Source organism: Dipodomys ordii, unplaced genomic scaffold (assembly GCF_000151885.1).
Source record: "Dipodomys ordii isolate 6190 unplaced genomic scaffold, Dord_2.0 Scaffold4, whole genome shotgun sequence".
Classification (NCBI taxonomy): Eukaryota; Metazoa; Chordata; class Mammalia; order Rodentia; family Heteromyidae; genus Dipodomys; species Dipodomys ordii.
The window spans coordinates 8,784,749-8,805,776 of record NW_012267220.1 but is presented as its reverse complement, the minus strand read 5'-3'; the positions used below and the strand labels follow the sequence as shown (position 1 = coordinate 8,805,776).

Sequence of the window (21,028 nt, the reverse complement as noted above, 5' to 3'; positions counted from 1 at the left end):
GACAAGCTCTTTGACGATTTTCTTTTCTGGTGGGACCAGGCAACATTACTTACAAACCTCTGATTTCATCTTTCTCAAAATGACTACCCCAAAAAGAGAATAAGCCAAGAATTTGATTATGTAGAGAATAGTTGCTTGAAGGGGAGGTAATAATGGAATATAGATTATAAGGTAAGGTAAAAGGAGATGTTCAAAATGTCAATTTAATATTTATAATTTACTTTTTATTTAACATAATTAACAAAAAGATAATGAGACACACGAGCACATATATGTTAAATAGTATTAATGTGTAATAAGACACATCTCCTTTTGCTTGTGTTATTGTTTAAGAATTCCTTACTCAATTGTACTTATGCCTTAGAATTTTAAAGCAAATGTAAAGATTTCTGAAATAAATGCTGAAGGTATTTGTCTGGTGCATGTAGAAACACCAGAAATTAGTAAATAAGATTTTTGTATTATAAATATGCAATCCCCTATCTACTTCAGAAGCAATTGTTAGAAACATGTGAAAAAACTGGATCTTTGAGTATAGGCATCTAATGATATTACAGTTTTTTGCATATATAGGTATATGTGTATATGTATCAATATACATTATTACATTCTTCTAGATGCTAACTGAAACTTTTAAAACCATTAACAAATTTGAATACATGCTTGGGAGGATCTCTGTTTTAGAGAAAAAGAATTTTTTCAACAATACAAATGAAATTGTGCTGTTCGGTGCTATAGTAAGACCTGCTTTTCCCTCATTGCGGCCTTCTTTTACATCGATTAGGAAAGTTCACATGTATAGAAGTGCGATTCCATCTGGAACGACAGATGGGTTACTACCTGATCCAGATGTACATTCCAAGTCTCCTGATTGTCATTCTATCCTGGGTTTCCTTCTGGATCAACATGGACGCAGCCCCAGCCAGGGTGGCTTTGGGAATAACCACCGTGTTGACCATGACCACCCAGAGTTCAGGATCACGGGCTTCCTTACCAAAGGTAAATGCATAGGAGGAACATATACATAGCAGCTCAGGTATCCAGAAAGTTATCATTACCAGGTTTGTCACGTACATTTCAGTAGCATCCATTCTTCATGACTTATTTTAAAAGTAGTGTGTTGTCAATGGAGAAAACATCTAAAATCTGGTAAAAAAAAATCGTGCATAGAAGAAAAGTAGAACTTTTAGATGCCCTACTACTCAAGAGATATTCATGCTTAGTTGCTTCCTGGCAGGTGCTTTTAATCATAGCACACATTTGTTGAATTTGTAAATTGTAATGGTGATTTCATTCTGTGGCCCATGTCATTATAGATTCAGGATGTTGGGACTGGGAATGTGGCTCAGTGGTGGAGTGCTTGCCTAGCATGCATGAAGTCCCACGTTCTATTCCTCAGTACCACATAAACAGGAAAAAACCTGGAGTGGAGCTGTGGCTCAAGTGGTAGAGCACTAGCCTTGAGCAAGAAGCTCAGAGACAGTGTCCAGACCCTGAGTTCAAGCTCCATGACAAGCAACAAAGAATGAACATTTGCTTTATGAATCATAGTCCCCTAGGAATGGTGTGACTTGATGCTTGAAGGCTGAATTCATATGAGACAGCATGTATTTGCAAACCCATGTCAATTTCTGACAAAACTGAAGAAATTTGCATCCATCCTTTGCAAACAGATGCACATTTAACACAGCACTAGAATAAAACAGAAGAGGAGCAGCCAAGCATATGGCACAAATCTGTAATCCTAGCTAACAGAAAGATAGAAATTAGGGAATCTAGATCCTAGCCTAGACAAAGACAAGTCGAGATTCTATGCCAACCAATGTATGGGTCCAGGGTGTCCCTGTCATTCCAGCTCTGGTAAGGAACACAATGTCTGGGGACAATGCTGTATGCCCACAATTCTCAGCAACACAAGGGAACACAGCAGATCAGGCTGGCCCTGTAAACACTACCTCAAAAATAACTTAAGCAAAAAGAAGTTGGAGACATGATTAAGCTGTAAGGTTCCTGACTAGCAAACTTGAGGCCTTGGGTTCAATTTCCAGTACCAAAGGAAGCAATGAAAGAATTTTCTTTGTTGAAGTGTTTCATAAATAAGTTGACACTTTGTGTCAAACAAATCACTGTACAAGAAGCACGGTGATGGTGATTGATGAAGATGATGATGATGATGATGATGATACTAGTAATGGTAATAGAACATAAATGTAGAAGGGTGACTTTGTGGGAAAGGATCAACAACAGAAAGGGGAGAGGGGACAAAAGGGTTAACTAGGAAGTGAAGGGGATCTAAGCACATGACATATAATTTGATTCTCTCTGCCTTAGTTTCACTGGTGTTCTATAACAAGATACCAAAAACTACACATGAGATGCTTAATAACTATATTGAAACCTGGTAGCCATCATTTTAACCAATGGACGGCCATTTTATGTGTCCTGCTCTAATACATTGTGAAGGAAAGGGAACTCGTGGCGAATTCTTACTAAAAACAGATGGCAAAAACACCAATGTCACTAAAAATAAGGAAAGACTGGACAAAGATTCCACAGAATGAAGACTGAAAAGATATAATACCGAATTGCAAATATTACCCTACATTAAGACCTGGGATGGATTTTTTTAAGTAGTTTTGAATAAAAATTGTCATTCTTAGGGAAAATGATAAAATAGGAATGAGGTGTTAGGATTAAATGGAAAGATATATCCAATGTTAAATTCCAGATTTTATTGAAAAAATGATACCATGTCTGGAAATTATTCTTGCAACGCTCAGCAGTGGTATACATACCTGTAAGACTATATATATAATATACATTTTTTGCTCTCCTATCCCTATTGTCAAGTTATATAGTTCAATTTTTACACATATATACATATATATGTACATATACCTATGCAAATATGTCATGATATTTGCAGTAAGATAGTAATGACTGAGCAGCTTGGGAATTCAATTCCCATTCTTCTAAACGTGTCTAAATACCTCAGTAGATAACAAATAACAATGACTATTCATTTTAAATTCACTGAAATAAAATCATCTTCATCAAATGGATAAATAAAATTATAAACTACAAGTATTTAAATTAAAAATTAAAGGAAAAATAAAACAAAAATCCTTTTTAAAAGAAAAATTAAATATAGATGTATGTATATATGAGTTTATGACTAAGTAGTAATATAAAGAGTTTACAAAGAACTTACAATTCCATAAGTCAGGTTATGAGTATAATATTTCTTTTTTTGGGGGGAGGGGTCCGGTCGTGGGGCCTGAATTCTGGGCCTGGGTGCTGTCCCTCAGCTCTTCAGCTCAAGGCTAGCGCTCTACCACTTGAGCCACAGCACCACTTCGGCTTTTTTTTCTTTTTGCTTATGTGGTGCCGAGGAATCGAACCCAGGGCCTCAGGCATGCAAGGCAAGCGCTCTACCACTGAGCCACCTTCCCAGCCCAATGTTTCTTGATTTATGTCATCCCTTTCATCAATCTCCCCTAACTTCCCTCTTTCCATGCGTCCTCTCAGGTTATGTAGTTTGATTTTTGCATAATGCGCATTGAAGATGATGATTGTTTTATCTCACTCTTCCCCCTCCCTTTTGCTTTCTCCTAAAAAAAAAAACAGTAAAATTCTATTTTTAGCTTGTGTTTCATCTCTGAGTTACTGTCTCATTTGAAAAACAATAACAAAATATAACCAAGTCTTAAAAGTTTGACTAATCCTTATAATTCCCAGAAATAAAAAGTTGTTAAGGGGAAAAATAGCCTTGCTTTCATCGTTGTAAACTCAATTTTGTTCCCAAAGGAAATAACAATGTGAGTCATTGTCTCCCTCTATCTTCTCTCTGAGCTAGGTTTCTTATGTCAAAGCTATCGACATCTGGATGGCAGTTTGCCTCCTTTTCGTGTTTTCAGCACTTCTGGAATATGCAGCTGTGAACTTTGTCTCAAGGCAGCACAAAGAGCTCCTGCGATTCCGACGCAAGAGAAAAAATAAGGTAAGAGAGTCAACACGATGGTTTGGTGGGGTATCATTTTTCACTGGAGAGTGGCTGTAGACTGTTTATAGGACAGGAACTAAGGCTGAGAACAAAGTATCAAATTAGATTCAAAGAGAAAATGGTACCCCTTTATGCTTTAAATAGCATCAAGTGATAGGAGTGTTTTTCCCTCAGTATGCCTCTAGAAACAGCACTCTTCACATCTCTTGCAATGTTAGAGTGTTTCTGATAGTTATATTTTATATATGGCATCAAATATAACTATTAAAATTGTTCCTCTTGTTGAACTCATGTCTTTGTTTCCACAACATAGTATGTATTTCTTAACTCCATGATGATAACTTCATACTGACTCAAGCATATGCTTAAGCATATTTTCATATTTTTAATCTAGTTCTTCTGAAACCCTAGGAGAAATGCAATAAAGTGCTGTGGTTGCTTTATAATCATCTAATCAGAGAAAATTGAACCTATAAGAAAATTTTTCTAGAATATGATTAGGAGACCATTAGATGTAACCTATGGAATATAAGTAACCTCCTAGCTGAATAAGAGGTTACGAATAAGGTTGTTTCCATCTACAAAGACCTGCAATGGCATTGTCCATTAGAGACGTGTATTATTATTATTATTATCTTTAAGTAATTGTACAAAGGAGGTCCCATTTAACAAAGCAGCTGACCTGTGTTACCCCATGCATCATGCTCACCCCTCTTCAACCTGCCCCTTCTTTTACTTTTCTCATTTTTGTGGTATGTACCATGAATTCTTTCCCACTTTCCTCTTCATTCGTCTACCCCTCTTCCCCTTGGTCTCACCCCCCCATCTTGCAAGAACCTATTGCCTGGGGCTTGTTTTGTTGGACCATAACTGTGAGGCACATGTTTTTGACCAACTCTTTTTCATTTTTTTATACGAGTTATTTCAATAATAGATCTATGGGTTTGTTTCCTCAAATGTGAATATACCAACTGATATCTTCAAAGAAAATAGATTTTTCACACCAAGAATTGCAATTTAGAAATAATTATAGCCAGAGTCTATTATACTGGAATATTTAAGTCAAAACATAAATTGTAAGATAATGGTCTGATTTCAAAGTGTGACTTCTCAAGAAATTTTACAGGTTTGGTGGTTTCTAAACTATTGACTACTTATGTATTTATTGAACTTGTTTTTCAAAGGGAAGCATTTTGATCTCTCAGTACTCAAATCCGCTCAGCATTAAACATATTCTAAGGAAGTAACTGGCCTTCCAAAACCCATCACAGCAGTTTTGGAGTGTGGCAAACTGCTGCATGGAATGAATAACAGTATTAGGAGACCGAGCTTACCCTGGATAGGAACATTTTTTAAGCTCTTACATGTGATTAAATAAAAGCATATCTGCCTAATAAAATGCATTAGGATGATCAGATTTCTACATCTTTCCTTTCTGTATCTTCTTTCTCCACCTCCCCTTAATCTGTTGGTCTACTTATATTTCATCATTCTTCTATACCCATCCTGTCTCACTGTCTGTCTCTTTCTCTTTCTGTCTGTCTCTCTATCTCTGTCTCTGTCTCTCTCTTCCTTCCCCCTCCTATGTCTCAACACTAGCTGAAACACCATGAGAGAATGAACTTTGTTATCACTGGGGTAAAGCACTTTCCTCTCTTTCTTGTTTGTAACTGTCAAAGACAATACATGTTTTCCTTGTCAACATGATTTGATTGTGCATTTTTATTTCATCATCTTCCTTCTCTCTCTTCATTTAAAAATGTATCAACCATGTGCTGCAAACACTAGTCATGAGAAGTGTCATGTACATGGTGCCTAATGGGGAAATGCCATACATCTTCTATAACCACCAGTCAGATCATACAACGGGTGAAGTAATGGACCACACATACAGAGGCTTAATTCTGGTCCCTCCTTTAAAAACATTATTTTTTTGTGAAACCATCTCTTTACTCAATTTTGTGACATATAAGAGTAAGATATAAAAAATGGTGATCTTTACGGTAACTCACAAAAAGATGAAAGAATATTTCTCACTAGAATTGCTATTCTAGAGAAATACGAAATTGTAGACATAGTAATAGCTCTATTATTTGAAATATTAAGGAAGAAAATACTTTTTTCTATAAATAATTTATAAAAAGAGCCAGTTATTTTCAAATTTGACTCACACTTTGGGAGTAGCTATTTTACATGCATGAACCTCTATTAACTGATACGTATGTATGCTGAAATGGTAAATGTGATTAAAATAGATTGTGTAATTATATTTCATCATGTATGACTTGATTCTTTGGTTTCTCAATCCCTCTTGGTTCACTTTACCTCCCCACAGACAGAAGCTTTTGCATTGGAGAAGTTTTACCGTTTCTCAGACACGGTAAATTGACTTTCTTAACTCTAAAAGGAGGAATGCGATCATCAATAAAAATATCAGACAGCGTATTCTGCACTGAGTCAGTGTTTGGTGGGGAAACATAGCTCCTTCATATGCAAATGTGATATCTTTGCAGTTAAAGATGCCCTTCTTTTCTAAGAACTCTACAGTGTGCCTTCACTCAGTAAATGGATATTTAGATATCATCATTTTATAAGCACAGCCATTTGATTTTTGAAAATTATTTAATATGTATATACGTATGTATGTAAGGGAAATAGCCTATATTTTCATCATAATCAAGAAAAGAGAAGGAGTCATATATTTGGGACAATATTAGCTCCAAAATAAATGTGAAACTCATTTAGATAATTATTAAAAAACAGATGCAAGCTAAAATGCTTCATGCAGGGTCTTTGTCTTTAATCTAGTATTTTTACACTCCATTCTTTATGTTGAGATTATTTATAGTAAATCGAGCAATTTGGTAGCAGTATCTTTAGAATTTTTTTTAATGAAGAATGATTACAAGGACCTATGTCTAAGTACAATGCATAAATAATGTGAAGGTGATTAAGGGTAGAGTATTTGTCTCCAGGTGGTTTGATTGGGCACTTTTAATATAACATGCAATAATTAAATATAAATCTATCAAAGCCACGGTCTTGGTCTGGAAAACCATATACAAATAGTACCATTTATTGAACTAACATTTCTGGGGTAAATTTCAGAATAGCTTCCAAGATAGTTCTACCATATACCCCAGTTCAGAATCTCAGGAGGAACATAATGTTAACATTGTAGTAAACTCAACTTCATAGCATGTCTATACCTCGTATAAGTTTAAAGTACATATCAATTTCTTGGAGAATATGGAATTAATTATTTTCCTTTGTTAAAGAAAATTACACATTATTTTTCAGTATCTCTCTTTATGTCCCTGAAAATAACATCATTATCTATTCATGTTTACTTGACAATCTTGACTGTAAATTTTTAATTGCATGGGTTTTACATAATTATGTACATAGTTTGTAATTTATATTTATATACATACATATACATGTGCATATTAGACTACATAGTAGAGGCTGTGTGTATAAAAATCTATTATGAAGACCAAAACAATTCATGCCTCCAGTAACTGAACAGTTAGTGAACAATGCAATCAAAAAGATATCTTCTATCAATTTTGACTTTAAAAGAAAATCACTGATAAAATGTTAGCCTTGTCTCAGGGCGAATCAATTAATTCCTTTTAAATGTAGTAATAAGATAATGCAAACACATTTATGAGAAAGTGTGCAAATCTCATTTATTTTCTCAAGTATTCTGAGAACTGGGAAAATTGAGGATATTAGTTTTCTTTTTGAAAACTATTTTTCCTCAAACTAACAACTCTCTGAGCTGGCCAAGTTTATCCTTCACTTAAACTATGTATTTTGCTAAGAAGCAATCTTAGCAAACTAAATCTTTAAATCCACCTGAAATAATAAATCTAAATTGAAGCAGTATGTTTTTTATTTTCTTGAGTACTGGTTACTTAAAATTTACTCAATGTTCTAATTTGACAGAATAGGCAAAGTAGATGAGACTGCTTTATAGAATGTTACAATAAGAGATCTTGCTTATGCAAATAGTATTCTTAGGAAAGTTGTTTATTATTATTATTACTATTATCATTATTAGTAACTTGGTCCAGCATAGACTTGAGAGTTATCTACACTCTTTGGCACTTGACTTGACTTCTATTATGGAGTTAAAGGGGATTTTGTTTCCTGAGAAAGGATCCAAGCTTACTCTTGCATCCAGATTTCCCCACCTCTCACTGTCGTAGCGTGCTCTGTGCTAATTGCTAGTACACCATGTCCCAGTTGCTGCCTCCTGTGCTGTTTGTGTGGATGCATGCATGACAGGAGAATACATGGCTAAAGTCATTGCTCTTGTACTTATTATCACTGAGTCCTAGAGCTTTATAAAGATAACAAGAGATTTAAGAGTTATTTGTAGGAAGATATGAATGAGATGGAATTGCTTTAATGCATTTCACGCAGCTTCTTCCGTGTCCAATATAAGAATGCAATGGTGTGCTGAAAGAAAGCTCATGTGCACTGTAGTCTAGTGCTCTGTTGTCCTGTTAGTTACTAACTTATATATATATATATATATATATATATATGTGTGTGTGTGTATAAATGAGTTTTAGATTTATGAAATGACCAAGTTCATGTTTTACTAAGCACCAAGGTTTTAAAAAATATGTATCATTGGCTGCATTTTGACAATCTGCACAAAAATGTATAATTACTTGATTTACTTGTAAATTTATATGCTATCTTGCTTTAAAAATAATTCCAAATACCTCTAAGGATAGAAAATAGTTACCTGTCTATCCTGTAACATTTTCTCCTCTCTACAGTCTTAGGGAAAGACAAAAACACACAGATACAGGGAAAGTGATTGAGAGGATGAGGTTAATTGCAATACAATATAAACATGTGGAAATGCAACACTGAACCCCTTACCCTCATATAAGCAATATAATATAAGAAAAATACACTCTTAGACTGAAGGCGTGAAGCATCATGATTGAAAGCAATACAGTATCTGTGTGCACTAAGTTATTTCTTAATCATTCCATTCTATGTCAGTTAATGCTATGCTCTATAGAGTGTAAAATAGTCTTTCAGTCCATAAAATATTTCTACAACTTTCTTTGATATATATCTGAAAAAATATGTTAAAATAATTTTAACTTATTTTTATTGTAAAGGTGACGTACAGAAGGGTTACAGTTACACAGGTCAAGTAATGAGTATAGTACATTTCTTTTCAAACAGTGTCATTTCTTCCCTCATTTTTTCCAATTTTTTCCCTCTCAAGCCCCCTATCCCCTAAGTTGTTTGGTTCATTTTCATTGTAATGTCTAGGGAGTATTGCTGCTGAATTAGTTCACCCTTTGTCCCAGTATTTTTGGGTTTCCCCTTACCCTCTCCAAAACAGATATATTTACATACAAGACAAAAAGTACAAAACTCAAAAACAGTGACAAAAGGAAAAAAACAAACAAAACAAATCATAAAGTTAAAATAAAAAAAACTTGTTTCCATTTCTTAGAGTTCACTTTAATAATATGATCACATGCGAATAGCTACTGAGCCCTTGTGAGCCTCTCCTAAGAATACCCTTCTTTGGCCGGGCATCGGTGGCTCACACCTGTAATTCTAGCTACTGAGGAGGCTGAGATCTGAGGATTGTGGTTCAAAGCCAGCCTGGGAAGGAAAGTCCATGAGACTCTTACCGACAATAAACCTCCTGAAGAGCTCAGGGATAGCACCTAGACCCAGAGTTCAAGCCACATGATAGACAAAATAAAAATTAAAAAAATTAAAAAATACAACCTCCTCTGGTCTCGCTGCATAAATGTTTAGAGTCCTCTTTATTAAATCCAAGTGTAATGTTTTGTCTTTTACTGTCCATTGCGTTTACTTGTAGATTTATAGGCACTGTCTAATTACCACAAGTGAGGGAAACCTTATGGTTTTTTGGGTTTGGCGTACTTTGCTTAATATATTTTTTCCCAAATCTTTCCATTTCATAATTTTTCAATAATTTGATTCAAACAAAATTCTACACAAATGACTCATATCTGGGGTTGAAATTTTATTCTCTGAAGTCAACAAAACTGATAAGATTTTAATTACTTCCCCAAAACAAGTACAGAGTTTATGTTAAACAGAGCTATATACCACCTGAAATGTTAGGAAAATAGTATTCAATAAAGTAAGGCTATGTCTAAATTTAAGTGTTTTATGGTGACTTCCATCTCAAAGCTAACCCAAACAGCAAAACTTATTGCTTCATGATTCCAGAGAGATGCGGCTGCAAGAAGATCATGAGGTTGAGGAGAAATTGAGCTCTAATACAGAAATTCAGCTTCAAAACAAGACAAATGGGGCTGGGAAGGTTGCTTAGTGATAGAGGGTTTGCCTAACATGCATGAAGTCCTGGGTTCGATTCCTCAGGACAACACAAACAGAAAAAGCTGGAAGTAGCCCAGTGGCTCAAGTGGTAGAGTGCTAGCCTTAAGCAAAGAAGCTCAGGGACAGTGCCCAGGCCCTTATTTCAAACCCCAGGACTGGCAAAAGAAAAGAAAAAAGAAAAGACAAACAGAAAATATAAAACTAAATAAAAATGTTGCTTCTTTACATTTGCAAAATATTGTGATATCTTATAGCACTCTTAATTATGAGTTATCACTGAATCTAACATGCTAGAAATAGATTTATCAAGTTTTTAAATGTATTAATTTTTCATCTGCCTTTAAAAATATTTATATTAAATTTTCATCATATTTCTTCTAAATCATTAATCTTTAAAATTGATGCTTTACCATTTATTCATCTCCAAACATATATTGAATCTAAGTTCAATATAACAAGCATAGATTTGGCTTCATAGTTAATTTAGATGTCATCTATAATAAATGTAAAATTGTCTCAGAGCTACATTCAAGCAAATACATATTAAAAATTGACTTACACTTATAAAATAATTTAATTTCATCTATAGTTGCCTTCTCTTAAGGTTTCCATTTTAATAAATGAAAATGAATATTTTATTTTAGACTATTTTGGAAAAAACAATTCTTAATTCATTTAAATCTTTTATGTCAGGCTCTTCTAAATAATGAGAATTTTCCTCAAAGACAAGTTATTGTATGCTTGTTAGCAATTTTTAAAAGGACACACCTGTAGGGCTGGGAAGGTGGCTCAGTGGTAGAACGCTTGCCTTGCATGCATGAGGTCCTGGGTTCGATTCCTCAGCACCACATAAGCAGAAAAAAAAAGCTGGAAGTGGTGCTATGGCTCAAGTGGTAGAGTGCTAGCCTTGAGCTGAAGAGCTGAGGGACAGCGCCCAGGCCCAAAGTTCAGGCCCCACAACCGGACCCAAAAAAAAAAAAAAGACACACATTTGAAACTCATATAAATGGAACAATTCAATTTCCTCCCTCTGTTACTTTGGTCATTAAAACATGAAGAATTTGTGGTAAGCTATTGTCTTAGTTGTATGAACAATGTTTCATAGATATATACTGAGAGAAAAATGCTGAGTTAAAATTTTATATTTAATGCTGTTCTATCTTATAACAATTCACATGACCAATACTATCAGTCTTAGAAGTTTAATATTTTCATTCCTTATTGCCACTCAAAGTTTTAGTACTTTCACAACAACTTTCATATACACAAAGTTTTGTTGCTTTTGTTTCTTTTCTTTATGCTTTGGTCTTTTATGCTTTTTTTTTTTTAGTGCAGATCCTGAGGCTTGAACTCAGAACCTGGAGTCTGTCCCTGAACATTTTGCTCAAGTGCTCTACCACTTGAGCCACAGTTCCACTTATGAGTTTTTTTGTGGTTAATTGGAGATAAGGGTCTCAACGACTTCCCTTTCAAGTCTGACTTCCAACCAGGATCCTCAGATCTCAGCCTCCTGAATAGCTAGAATTTCAGTTGTGAGCCCCCAACACCAGGGTTTGTTTGGTCATTTTTAAAGATCAAGTGTGGAATAGAAAATTGGTTCTCATCTTACATGTATCCTAATATAGTATTTTAATTGCATTGTTATGATTATATCTAGCTTTAGTTTTTTTTTCCTATTTCTGGTCAGAATAGGCATGTATATGAATCAATACTTGATATAATTCTCTAAAATGTAAAGGTATTATTTTAAAAATCTCACAATGTAGCATAACTACTAAGATTTTTTTTCTCAGTCCAAAATTTAGAAAGAATTTAGGAAGAATTGTACATTATACTACATTTCTTTTTACATTTTTATTGTCTATCATTCTAACTTACTACCGGGCATTATAAGAAAGTCTACTTTAGGGTAAATTTAATTTACTATTTCCTTTTGCATTTTAAATCAGACATGTTCTTTAGCTTTTTGGTAGTTAATTTTACTTAGTCTGTGTTGTTAAGCTTACTTTGAGTGATAAAATGCCTTAATTTTATGACCATTAAATATGGGTTGATACACATAACATAAATTTTCAGAAATATTTTTAACATCTTAGTTTGGGGCATGTAGTTCATTATAATTTAAGCTGAAGTTATTTCTAAAATCTTGAATTATCTCAATGAAATTTTTTTTTGGTCTGGTCGTGGGGCCTGCACTCTGGGCCTGGGCGCTGTCCCTGAGCTCTTCAGCTCAAGGCTAGCGCTCTACTACTTGAGCCACAGCACCACTTCTGGCTTTTTTCTTTTTTCTTATGTAGTGCTGAGGAATCTAACTCAGGGCCTCATGCATGCAAGGCAAGCGCTCTACCACTGAGCCACCTTCCCAGCCCTCTCAATGAAATTTTTAAGAGCTTCTCAGAATAGGAAATATCACTGCACATCTAAGCATACACAAAACACAAAATAATTTTATTGAGACTATATTATGCTGAGAACTTAGTAATATATTATTTCAGCATATCTTCTAATTTAGCAATATCATATAAAAATAATAAGCTTATTGGAAAGATTCATCAATGCTTTATTATTTAGGACAAGTCTTTCAAGAAATCACAAATGCATCATTTAAAAAAATAAAATAAAGGGCTGATCTAGACCTGCCTAGCAACGATGAGTCCCTAAGTTCAAACTTCAGTACCACAGTTTATCTATCTATCTATCTATCTATCTATCCATCCACATATGCACACATCACTTAATACACACATATATTTGTGTCATATATATATATATATATATATATATATACACATATATATATATATGCTCTGTGGCCCAAGGAAATCAGTAGGCAAACTCTTGGTAATATATTTGAAAAACTACATGGTAAATGCCTTTGAAACAAAAATGCCATCAATCTAATTATAAAATTTACAGCTCACCAACATCTATTTTGAGATATGTTTAGGTATGGAGTAGAGATTAAAAGGTCTAAAGATACAGCTCAATATCCTTACCTTTGGTTGTAGAAAAACGATTTAGAAGCAAAAAATGCTTAAAATAGCAGCTTATTTTATGTCATTTTAGAACTTTCTTTCATCAATTACTACTTAAAGTGTGTATTTGCAAAGGTAATAGGAATTCAGAAGCCGGTAAACACCTGATCCACACTGACTGGATTGGCAGCATTATACTCTTAGAAAGGTTTCTTTCTAAAACTTCACTAAGCCTTGCAATCACCAGCTAGCTGGATGGAAATGCAGAGTCCTATGACATTCTGCATGCTAAAAAGTAAGAATCTGTGTAAATGAGATAGTGAATATGGAATTTCAGTCATGCTTCCCAAGGATTCTGAGACAGGTATAAAATACGAGCATATTGAGGCAACTACTGAACTGCTCTACACCATCACTTCTTACATATCTAACGCTGGGCATTTCACAGTGATGACGGGCTTTTATGCAGGACTAATTCTAAACTAATATGAAGGTAACTATGTTTAATTGTTCAAATATATCATATTCTATTAAAAATCAATGTCCAGAGCTTGGGTATGGCTCAAGTGATAGAGTACCTGCCTAGCAAGTGGGAGGAACTGAATTCAAACCCTAGTGGCACCCCCCACAAAAAAAAGGTCTGAATGTGTGTAGCAGGCACATTTGCTTTGTTCAGACACAATCCCATACCCCTGGCTACTGATGTTAATATAGCAATCATAAGACAGAAATAAGAATTAGTTTCATGTGTCATTTACTTAGCTTTATGGACGGTTAAAAGGCAAGAAAGACAGCACGCATATTATCTTCATCTAATTCAGAGGCCTCATAGCTTCTTAAGTACAGGGCATTTTGTCCTTCATCAGCATAAAACTAGAATGATTTTTAGAAGTTGAAAGAACTAGATATAAGGTCAGAAGTTACAATGGTCCATTCATTTCTATTCTGCAAGTGAAATTCTGTACCTAAAACCATTCTATCAGTAAAAGAAAAATCTCCAAGGGGGATTCCATCATTGGCCCCTTGCTAGAAAAACCACCTTTGCATGGATCTGATATACTTCAGTCCAATCACTCATTCCTTCTGGCTTTTCCTGAATATATATCTCATAAAATATATCTACCAGATTTCAATAGTTTACATCTAATCTCTGTGATTTGTCCCTATTACAGATAGAAAATATCACTGGTGATTGATCAATTTGCATTACACTGTGTGAAACTCTGCTAGAGAAAACAAGCTCACAAAGGTGGAAAAGAAGATTAGAGTGTACGCGCCTCCCCCTTTAAAGGCCATACTGCATTTTACTTTCTTTTTAGATTTTGCTTACAAAGACAGCATCAGAAATATCAACCAAATCTTTCAAATCACCTGGTCTCTTTTGTTCTGATGAAACTTTCACATAATAGTTTCACTAATTCCTGCATGCTGGGGGCTTTTGAGGGAATTCCTGTGGTTTTCCTTTCCAGATACAGCCTTGCATCTTTGCCTTGGTCGGCCTCAAACCATGATCATTATCCTACTTTTAGCCTCCCATGTCATGGAATTTGCCCACCATATTTGTTGAGATGGCTCTAGCTAACTTTTTGCCCAGCATGACATTGAACCATGACCTTCCAAATCTCTGTTTTTAGAGTAGCTATCCTAGTGAAATTCTTTAATATGGCCAAATAGTCAGTATCCACCTTATACGAACTATTTAATCGTAGCCCACACTATTCTTGGGAGGCTTGATTAGGATGAGTGTTCTCAGCTCCACCATTTCCTTAATAGCCACTGAGATTTTCCATTACCTTTTCTAGAATCTTGTGTTGTTTAATAGTAAATAAGAGGGACATTTGGGCAGTTCTAGAGGCTTTCATTCCGGTACATTTAATTAATACTGGATTAAAAATGCCTTGCCACAGATTAGACTCAAGCCAGAAATAACAAGACCCTGAAATTGGGTGTCACCTCATTTCCAATTATATATTTACCCAAAGGCAATACTGCTGCACAGTATTCTTCATTTCTTACCTATAATTTTTATGATGATGATCTCTTCCACCACAGCTGGTCCTTTACTTCCATCCTTACCCATCTGCCTCTTGTTTATCCCTCTTACTGGCTTCCTCTGCCTTAATAGTATTGCCACATATTTTTCACTGCTGTTTTCCAAATCAGTGTTTACTATCCTTGGCCATTTAGTTTAAAGCATGACAAAATTTTGGAGTCCTACTCAAAATTGGACAAGGACATCCTTGCCCAACTCAGTCTATCTGCATCAACTGCTTTAAATGGAGGAGTAATTTAGCAACCTGTGTCAGTCCCTTTCGTTCCCATTAGCGACTGTCATTATTGCATTTATCTTCTGAAATGGAAGGGTCAGATCTAACAGGTTCTGCAGTAGAGGCAGTTGCTGAACCTGTACCACATTTCTGACCTTCCAGCTGGCAGTACATGTGCTAGGAAATGGTTCACAGGAATCCTGTCCATTTTCTCTGTATTTTTTGGTGTCTTTACAGCCACCGGAGGAGAGCTGATAGATTTACATCTGGCCATGATCTTTCCTCTGAATAGTCCAGATTTTCTTTCCCTCATAATACACAGCATGACCACTGCAATAATATATATGCCTATGAGTGGACACACCATCCTGTTCTCCCAAAAGAAAGGTCACATGCATAAGGGACTTTTCTAAGCATAGTCTGTCTACCAGCATTTAGGATAGAGGATAGAGTTTGAATAGACATATTTCTGGTTATAATATAGCCAGCCCAGTTGCTAGTAAACTTAATATTTACTCTTCTTAAGAGATATTCTATTTCATAATGAGAGAACCATAGTAATAAGAGCTTAGATTTACATCACACCAGGCTTTGTCTATCAAAAATGATCATTAGTATCTCCACAGGCAGGAATTACTGCAGCAAGTTGGGGCTAGCACCTAACATTGTTTTTCATGTTGCAATATCTCAAAATTTATCATTAACATATTTAAGGTTTCAAGAAAGGATGGATCTACCAATACCTTTTTCCTATAATCATCTGTCTAATTTGTGGTTTACAAGATACTCATGGCTACTAAGCACTAAAAATGTAAGTTCAAATGTCTAGTAACTATGAACACATATCTTCATCAAATTTGAAGAATTTTGTATTGCATACAGAATTTCAAACTGTTCAGCTTTTACTTTTAACAAATATTGAAGTATTATTTTTGGATCTACTGAGTTAAATTTTAAAAGCCATAATTATTTTTGCCTTTCTTGTAACTTGTTATAATGTAGTTAAAGTTTTTTTTTAAATTGCTCACACATCTTCACTTGTGGCCTAAGGACCAAGTGCAAGATATAGTTTCTAGTGTCACTTCCCAGAGTGGCCAAATACCACCATCTTGTCACCAATGATATTAAGCATAACGTTCTCTCACATCCCACCAGGGGGTTGATTTTCATCTTCAACTAAGTCAAGGAGCTGTGTGCTTTGCTGATTGCTTTTCTTTCTCCTCAAATGGCTTTGATTTCACAACTAAAAGGGAATAAGGAAGTTAATTCTACTTTGGACTACTTCCTCCTCAATTTTATCTTTTCTAGTGTTGGATCATCCAGCCAACACTTAAACAGGGAATAAATCTGTGCCATCCATAGTCACAAGATAAGCTAGACTTTTTGTTACCTCAAACCCAGCACACATTTAGTATAAGATTTCCTTCAGACCTTAGCACAAACATCTTTTGTTCATCTTTCTCTCTCTCTCTTGCTCTCTCTCTTTCACACACACACACACACACACACAAATAAAGAATATTAAAACCTGGTCAGCTTCTGTGTCCATTGGTGCTATTTAGGGTTCAGTTTGTCTCAGAATTCCCCAGAACCAGTAGGATTTAACCTACTATTGTAGTTACTCCTCACAAGACTCAGTAGTCTCTGAAAAAGCAAGGCTTCTGTTATCTCATCACCCACACGGGACATGCAAGCACAAAAGTCAAGTGCATATGTCGTTTCCTTGACACAGAGAAGTGGCAGTGTCTGTTTTATAGTAAACCATCAGTCCCATGGGCCATCGGTCTGTAGCCTTGTGTGTAACTTCTCCACAACTCCCTGCCTGCATATGTGAGCCTTCTATCTGGCCCTTCAAAGCAAAGGAATTGGCTTCCATTGTCCATTTATTTAGCACTATTGTTTGCAGGGAAACTATAGTCTGAGTCTAGTGCGAACCCTTCCTGACAGACCTGTAGAAAGACACAACTGGCAAAAAACGTAACACCTCACCTAAAAGGTTAATTTCAAGTGGACTACCCTTGTTTTGACTGACATAAGCAGCTGAGGTGTCTGAAGGTTGTAAAGTAAGTTTTCCCAGAACAGTCAGAAAGGTTATCAGTGAATTCTGCTTTGTCAGGTGCAGAAGATAAAATTCTGACATTTAAACATTTGTCAAGGGGTTTCACAATTAATTTACCAATATATGAATGAAAATGTTGATTGAAAAAGTTATTTTTGTCTTATTTTAAGATGGATTTTTAAACATATCATTTGATAGCATTTAAAAGGCAGTATTATACTTTAACAAAATTCAGATGATCTGCACACATCATAGTTCCAATTACCCTGGTAACTTTTGTACACCACTAAAATTTACCAAGTTAACAGGATTTTTTTACTCCTTATATAACAATAGTTTAATCCCTAGTATCCATACTTTTATTCAAAACATACACAAATTCAAAGCAAATAAGTTTACCACAAAATTTTCATGGGAGCCAAAGAAGTGGTAGCCTAAGTGAATTGTGTATTAAACAATACAGAAAAACTGATTTCCTGTCCAGATGACAAAAGTGGACTAGTGGGTCCAGGTGATTTGAACTCTCAACTTCTTTTTCACATGATTCTATTAAATACAATTGTTCATTTATATTACAATTAAAATGTTTTCCAATAATTATATGCTTTCGTTTTTCAGGTAGAGTTCCCTTACTTTCATAATTCATCCCCTCCAAAAAGACATTTTGTATGTCAGTGAAGGAATTTCCATCATTTCCTCATTTTTAGTGTATCTTATCATTTATATTTTTCCAACTGTATCATTTCTAACTTTATATTATATAATGTTGCTTATTAGCTAGTCATTTTCACTAACCCATAGTAATTATCATGAGCCTGAGCTGATGAGTTTTCATCTTTTATATGGTAGATAGAGCTATATTTAATTAATTATTGCTTTTCATCTTTAGTATCAGAAAATTCCTTTTCTTTGGAAGTCAACTATTATGCCTTAAATTATTAGTGAATACTATCATATATTATTTAATACCTATTTTTCTATCACACATTTTATCATATAGTTATTAAATAATTTTTCCTTTATTGAAATGCATTGGCAGTTCTCCTTAATTTGCCACTTTTAAAAGGAATGACAGCTGTCAGAAGAGTATTAGTTGTGAAGATAAGCTTCTAAAAGGTTATCCTTGAACATGAAATAAACTTCTGTCCAAAAAACATATATAAATTAGAATATACAGTTATCAAAAACATAAAGCAATCTTATAAGTATCAGAAAGAATTTGTGTAAAACAAAGAAACCATGTGAAGGATTACCAAGAAAGTAGTGTTATTGTTCTAGACTGTATTTTCCAAGGAAGTAACTTAGAATTGTAGGAAACAGGTATTAAAAGGTTATCTCCATGAGAAAGAAAAATTCAGTCAAGGATTGTATTTTCCCTCTTGATATCACATATTGGCACATATGGGTGCATAATGTCAAAACAAAATTTAGTATGTGAGCATTTATAACACAATATCCCAAATACTTTTTTTCCCCTTTCACTTCAATACTCAGTTATTCTGTCTGTCCAAAGATACCAGAATTCTAGGGTTTTTTTTCTTTGAATCACACCTTTCGAGAGCTTCCTACTAATTAATAGGCATATGTAGACAATGCTGCAGGATAAAGTTCAAAGCAAAAAGATGCAACCTTAGCTCATATGCTTCACTTATTTTTTCCTCATATTATTGAAGACATATGTCATAATGTCATAATGGTCTGTTACAGCTTAAGCTGAAATGCTTGCTATACATGCCCAATTCTATTACTGAAAAGATTTATTACTATTTTTCTTAAGCAGGATGATGAGGTAAGGGAAAGTCGATTCAGCTTTGCAGCCTATGGAATGGGGCCGTGTCTGCAAGCAAAAGACGGTATAACTGCAAAGGGCCCAAACCATCCTGCCCAGGTAATGCCAAAAAGCCCCGATGAAATGAGGAAGGTCTTTATCGACCGAGCCAAGAAGATAGACACCATCTCCAGAGCCTGCTTCCCATTAGCTTTCCTGATTTTTAACATTTTCTACTGGGTTATCTATAAGATCCTTAGGCATGAAGATATTCATCAGCAACAAGATTAAACCTCTGAGGACACACAGAAAAGATGTTTAATTCAGAAGATTATTTCATTGCCATAGGGGTGTGTGTGTGTGTGTGTGTGTGTGTGTGTGTGTGTGCGTGCGTGCTTGTGTGCTTGTGTGTATGGATGAGATGTACAAACGAAGAGCCATTGCAGTAAAATGGCATATGAAGAAAGGTGGTTATTGATTGTCTCTATGAAGTCATGAGACGGGTTAAGATTCTTTTAACAGATCTGAAATATATGTTCTGAGGATGCTGTTTAATATACATCCAAGATGATCTGGGTTTTCACAGTCAATTGTGTAAGTAAAGCTTAACTGCCAATATGTTTATATGTTATATAAGATGACATAATAGTAGATATGAAAACTACTCTAAAATTTCCTGGTTTTTAATTCTGTGATATTAAATGTTATGGAAGCAAAATATGTATAGTAAATTTTATTAAAGTAAAAGAAAAACGATGAGCATAAAAAAATGAGATGTAAAATTATTTTCATATACCGTAGCTTCAAAACAGGAAAGAAATCAAATAAGTCAGTGAAAAATTCAAAAGGACCTGTACAGAATTAATTATAGAAACAATATACTATCAACATGTATGATGACAAAAATTAATTTAAAATATTAAAAGACTTCTATTAAACACTACATTCACATTTTTAGTATGCTAAAATTTCCTTCCATGGAAATTGAAACCAAGTGGCTAAGTAAATTACAAAAGTTACTTTTCTTAAACTTCATATCTCTAGGAATAGAGATGAAAATGGTGAAAATATTTTTGTTTTACATAAAAAGTATAGTAATCACTTCTCAGCCTTTTGTTTAAGGTCAAGCACATTGTTAAGCTATGCATTTTTAATTATTGCCAAGCACTAAAACATTCAAACCAGCATGCTTGTTATTAGATTTTAATAGCTGTCTAAATGTCTGTATTAATTATGTTTAATATTTTGATGTTATTGAGCAAAGATCAATAGTCTTTATGTTTTTGTTTGGAATAAGTCTTACAATTTGATGGAATTAAAATACTTACATTTTGGTAATAATGCAATGAAGAAAATACAAATAGATTCATGAAAGACTTTTTAAAAAATAAGAGCAGTTTCCTACAAGCTTTAAGGGTTTAAACTCTCTCTAAACAGAAGAGATTTTTAAAATACTAAATGATGTAAATATGCTCATTCTATTAATAGAGTCCATTCTATAACTATGTCCTATTCTAAAAAAGAATTGTTTTAATATTTCTGAAGTGAATGAATTCAAAATGTGTACCATTTATAAGTTTTGAATAATTTTAAATG

The 21,028-nt window shown here is 34.4% G+C and overlaps 1 protein-coding gene across 2 annotated transcripts in view; it reads left to right on the top strand.

Annotated features, from left to right (window-relative positions):
* Glra3 (glycine receptor, alpha 3) overlaps positions 1-19,810 on the top strand; it is a 120,934-nt gene extending 101,124 nt beyond the window's left edge. Inside the window, exons 7-10 of one of the 2 annotated variants that reach the window (XM_013024965.1) lie at positions 785-999; positions 3,857-4,000; positions 6,339-6,383; positions 19,445-19,810. In XM_013024965.1, coding sequence (XP_012880419.1) covers positions 785-999; positions 3,857-4,000; positions 6,339-6,383; positions 19,445-19,723 — 683 coding nt within the window. In that variant the 3' untranslated portion in view covers positions 19,724-19,810. The remainder of the gene's footprint in view (positions 1-784; positions 1,000-3,856; positions 4,001-6,338; positions 6,384-19,444) is intronic. The other variant, XM_013024967.1, reaches the window with a different exon arrangement.
* Positions 19,811-21,028: the final 1,218 nt, after the last annotated feature.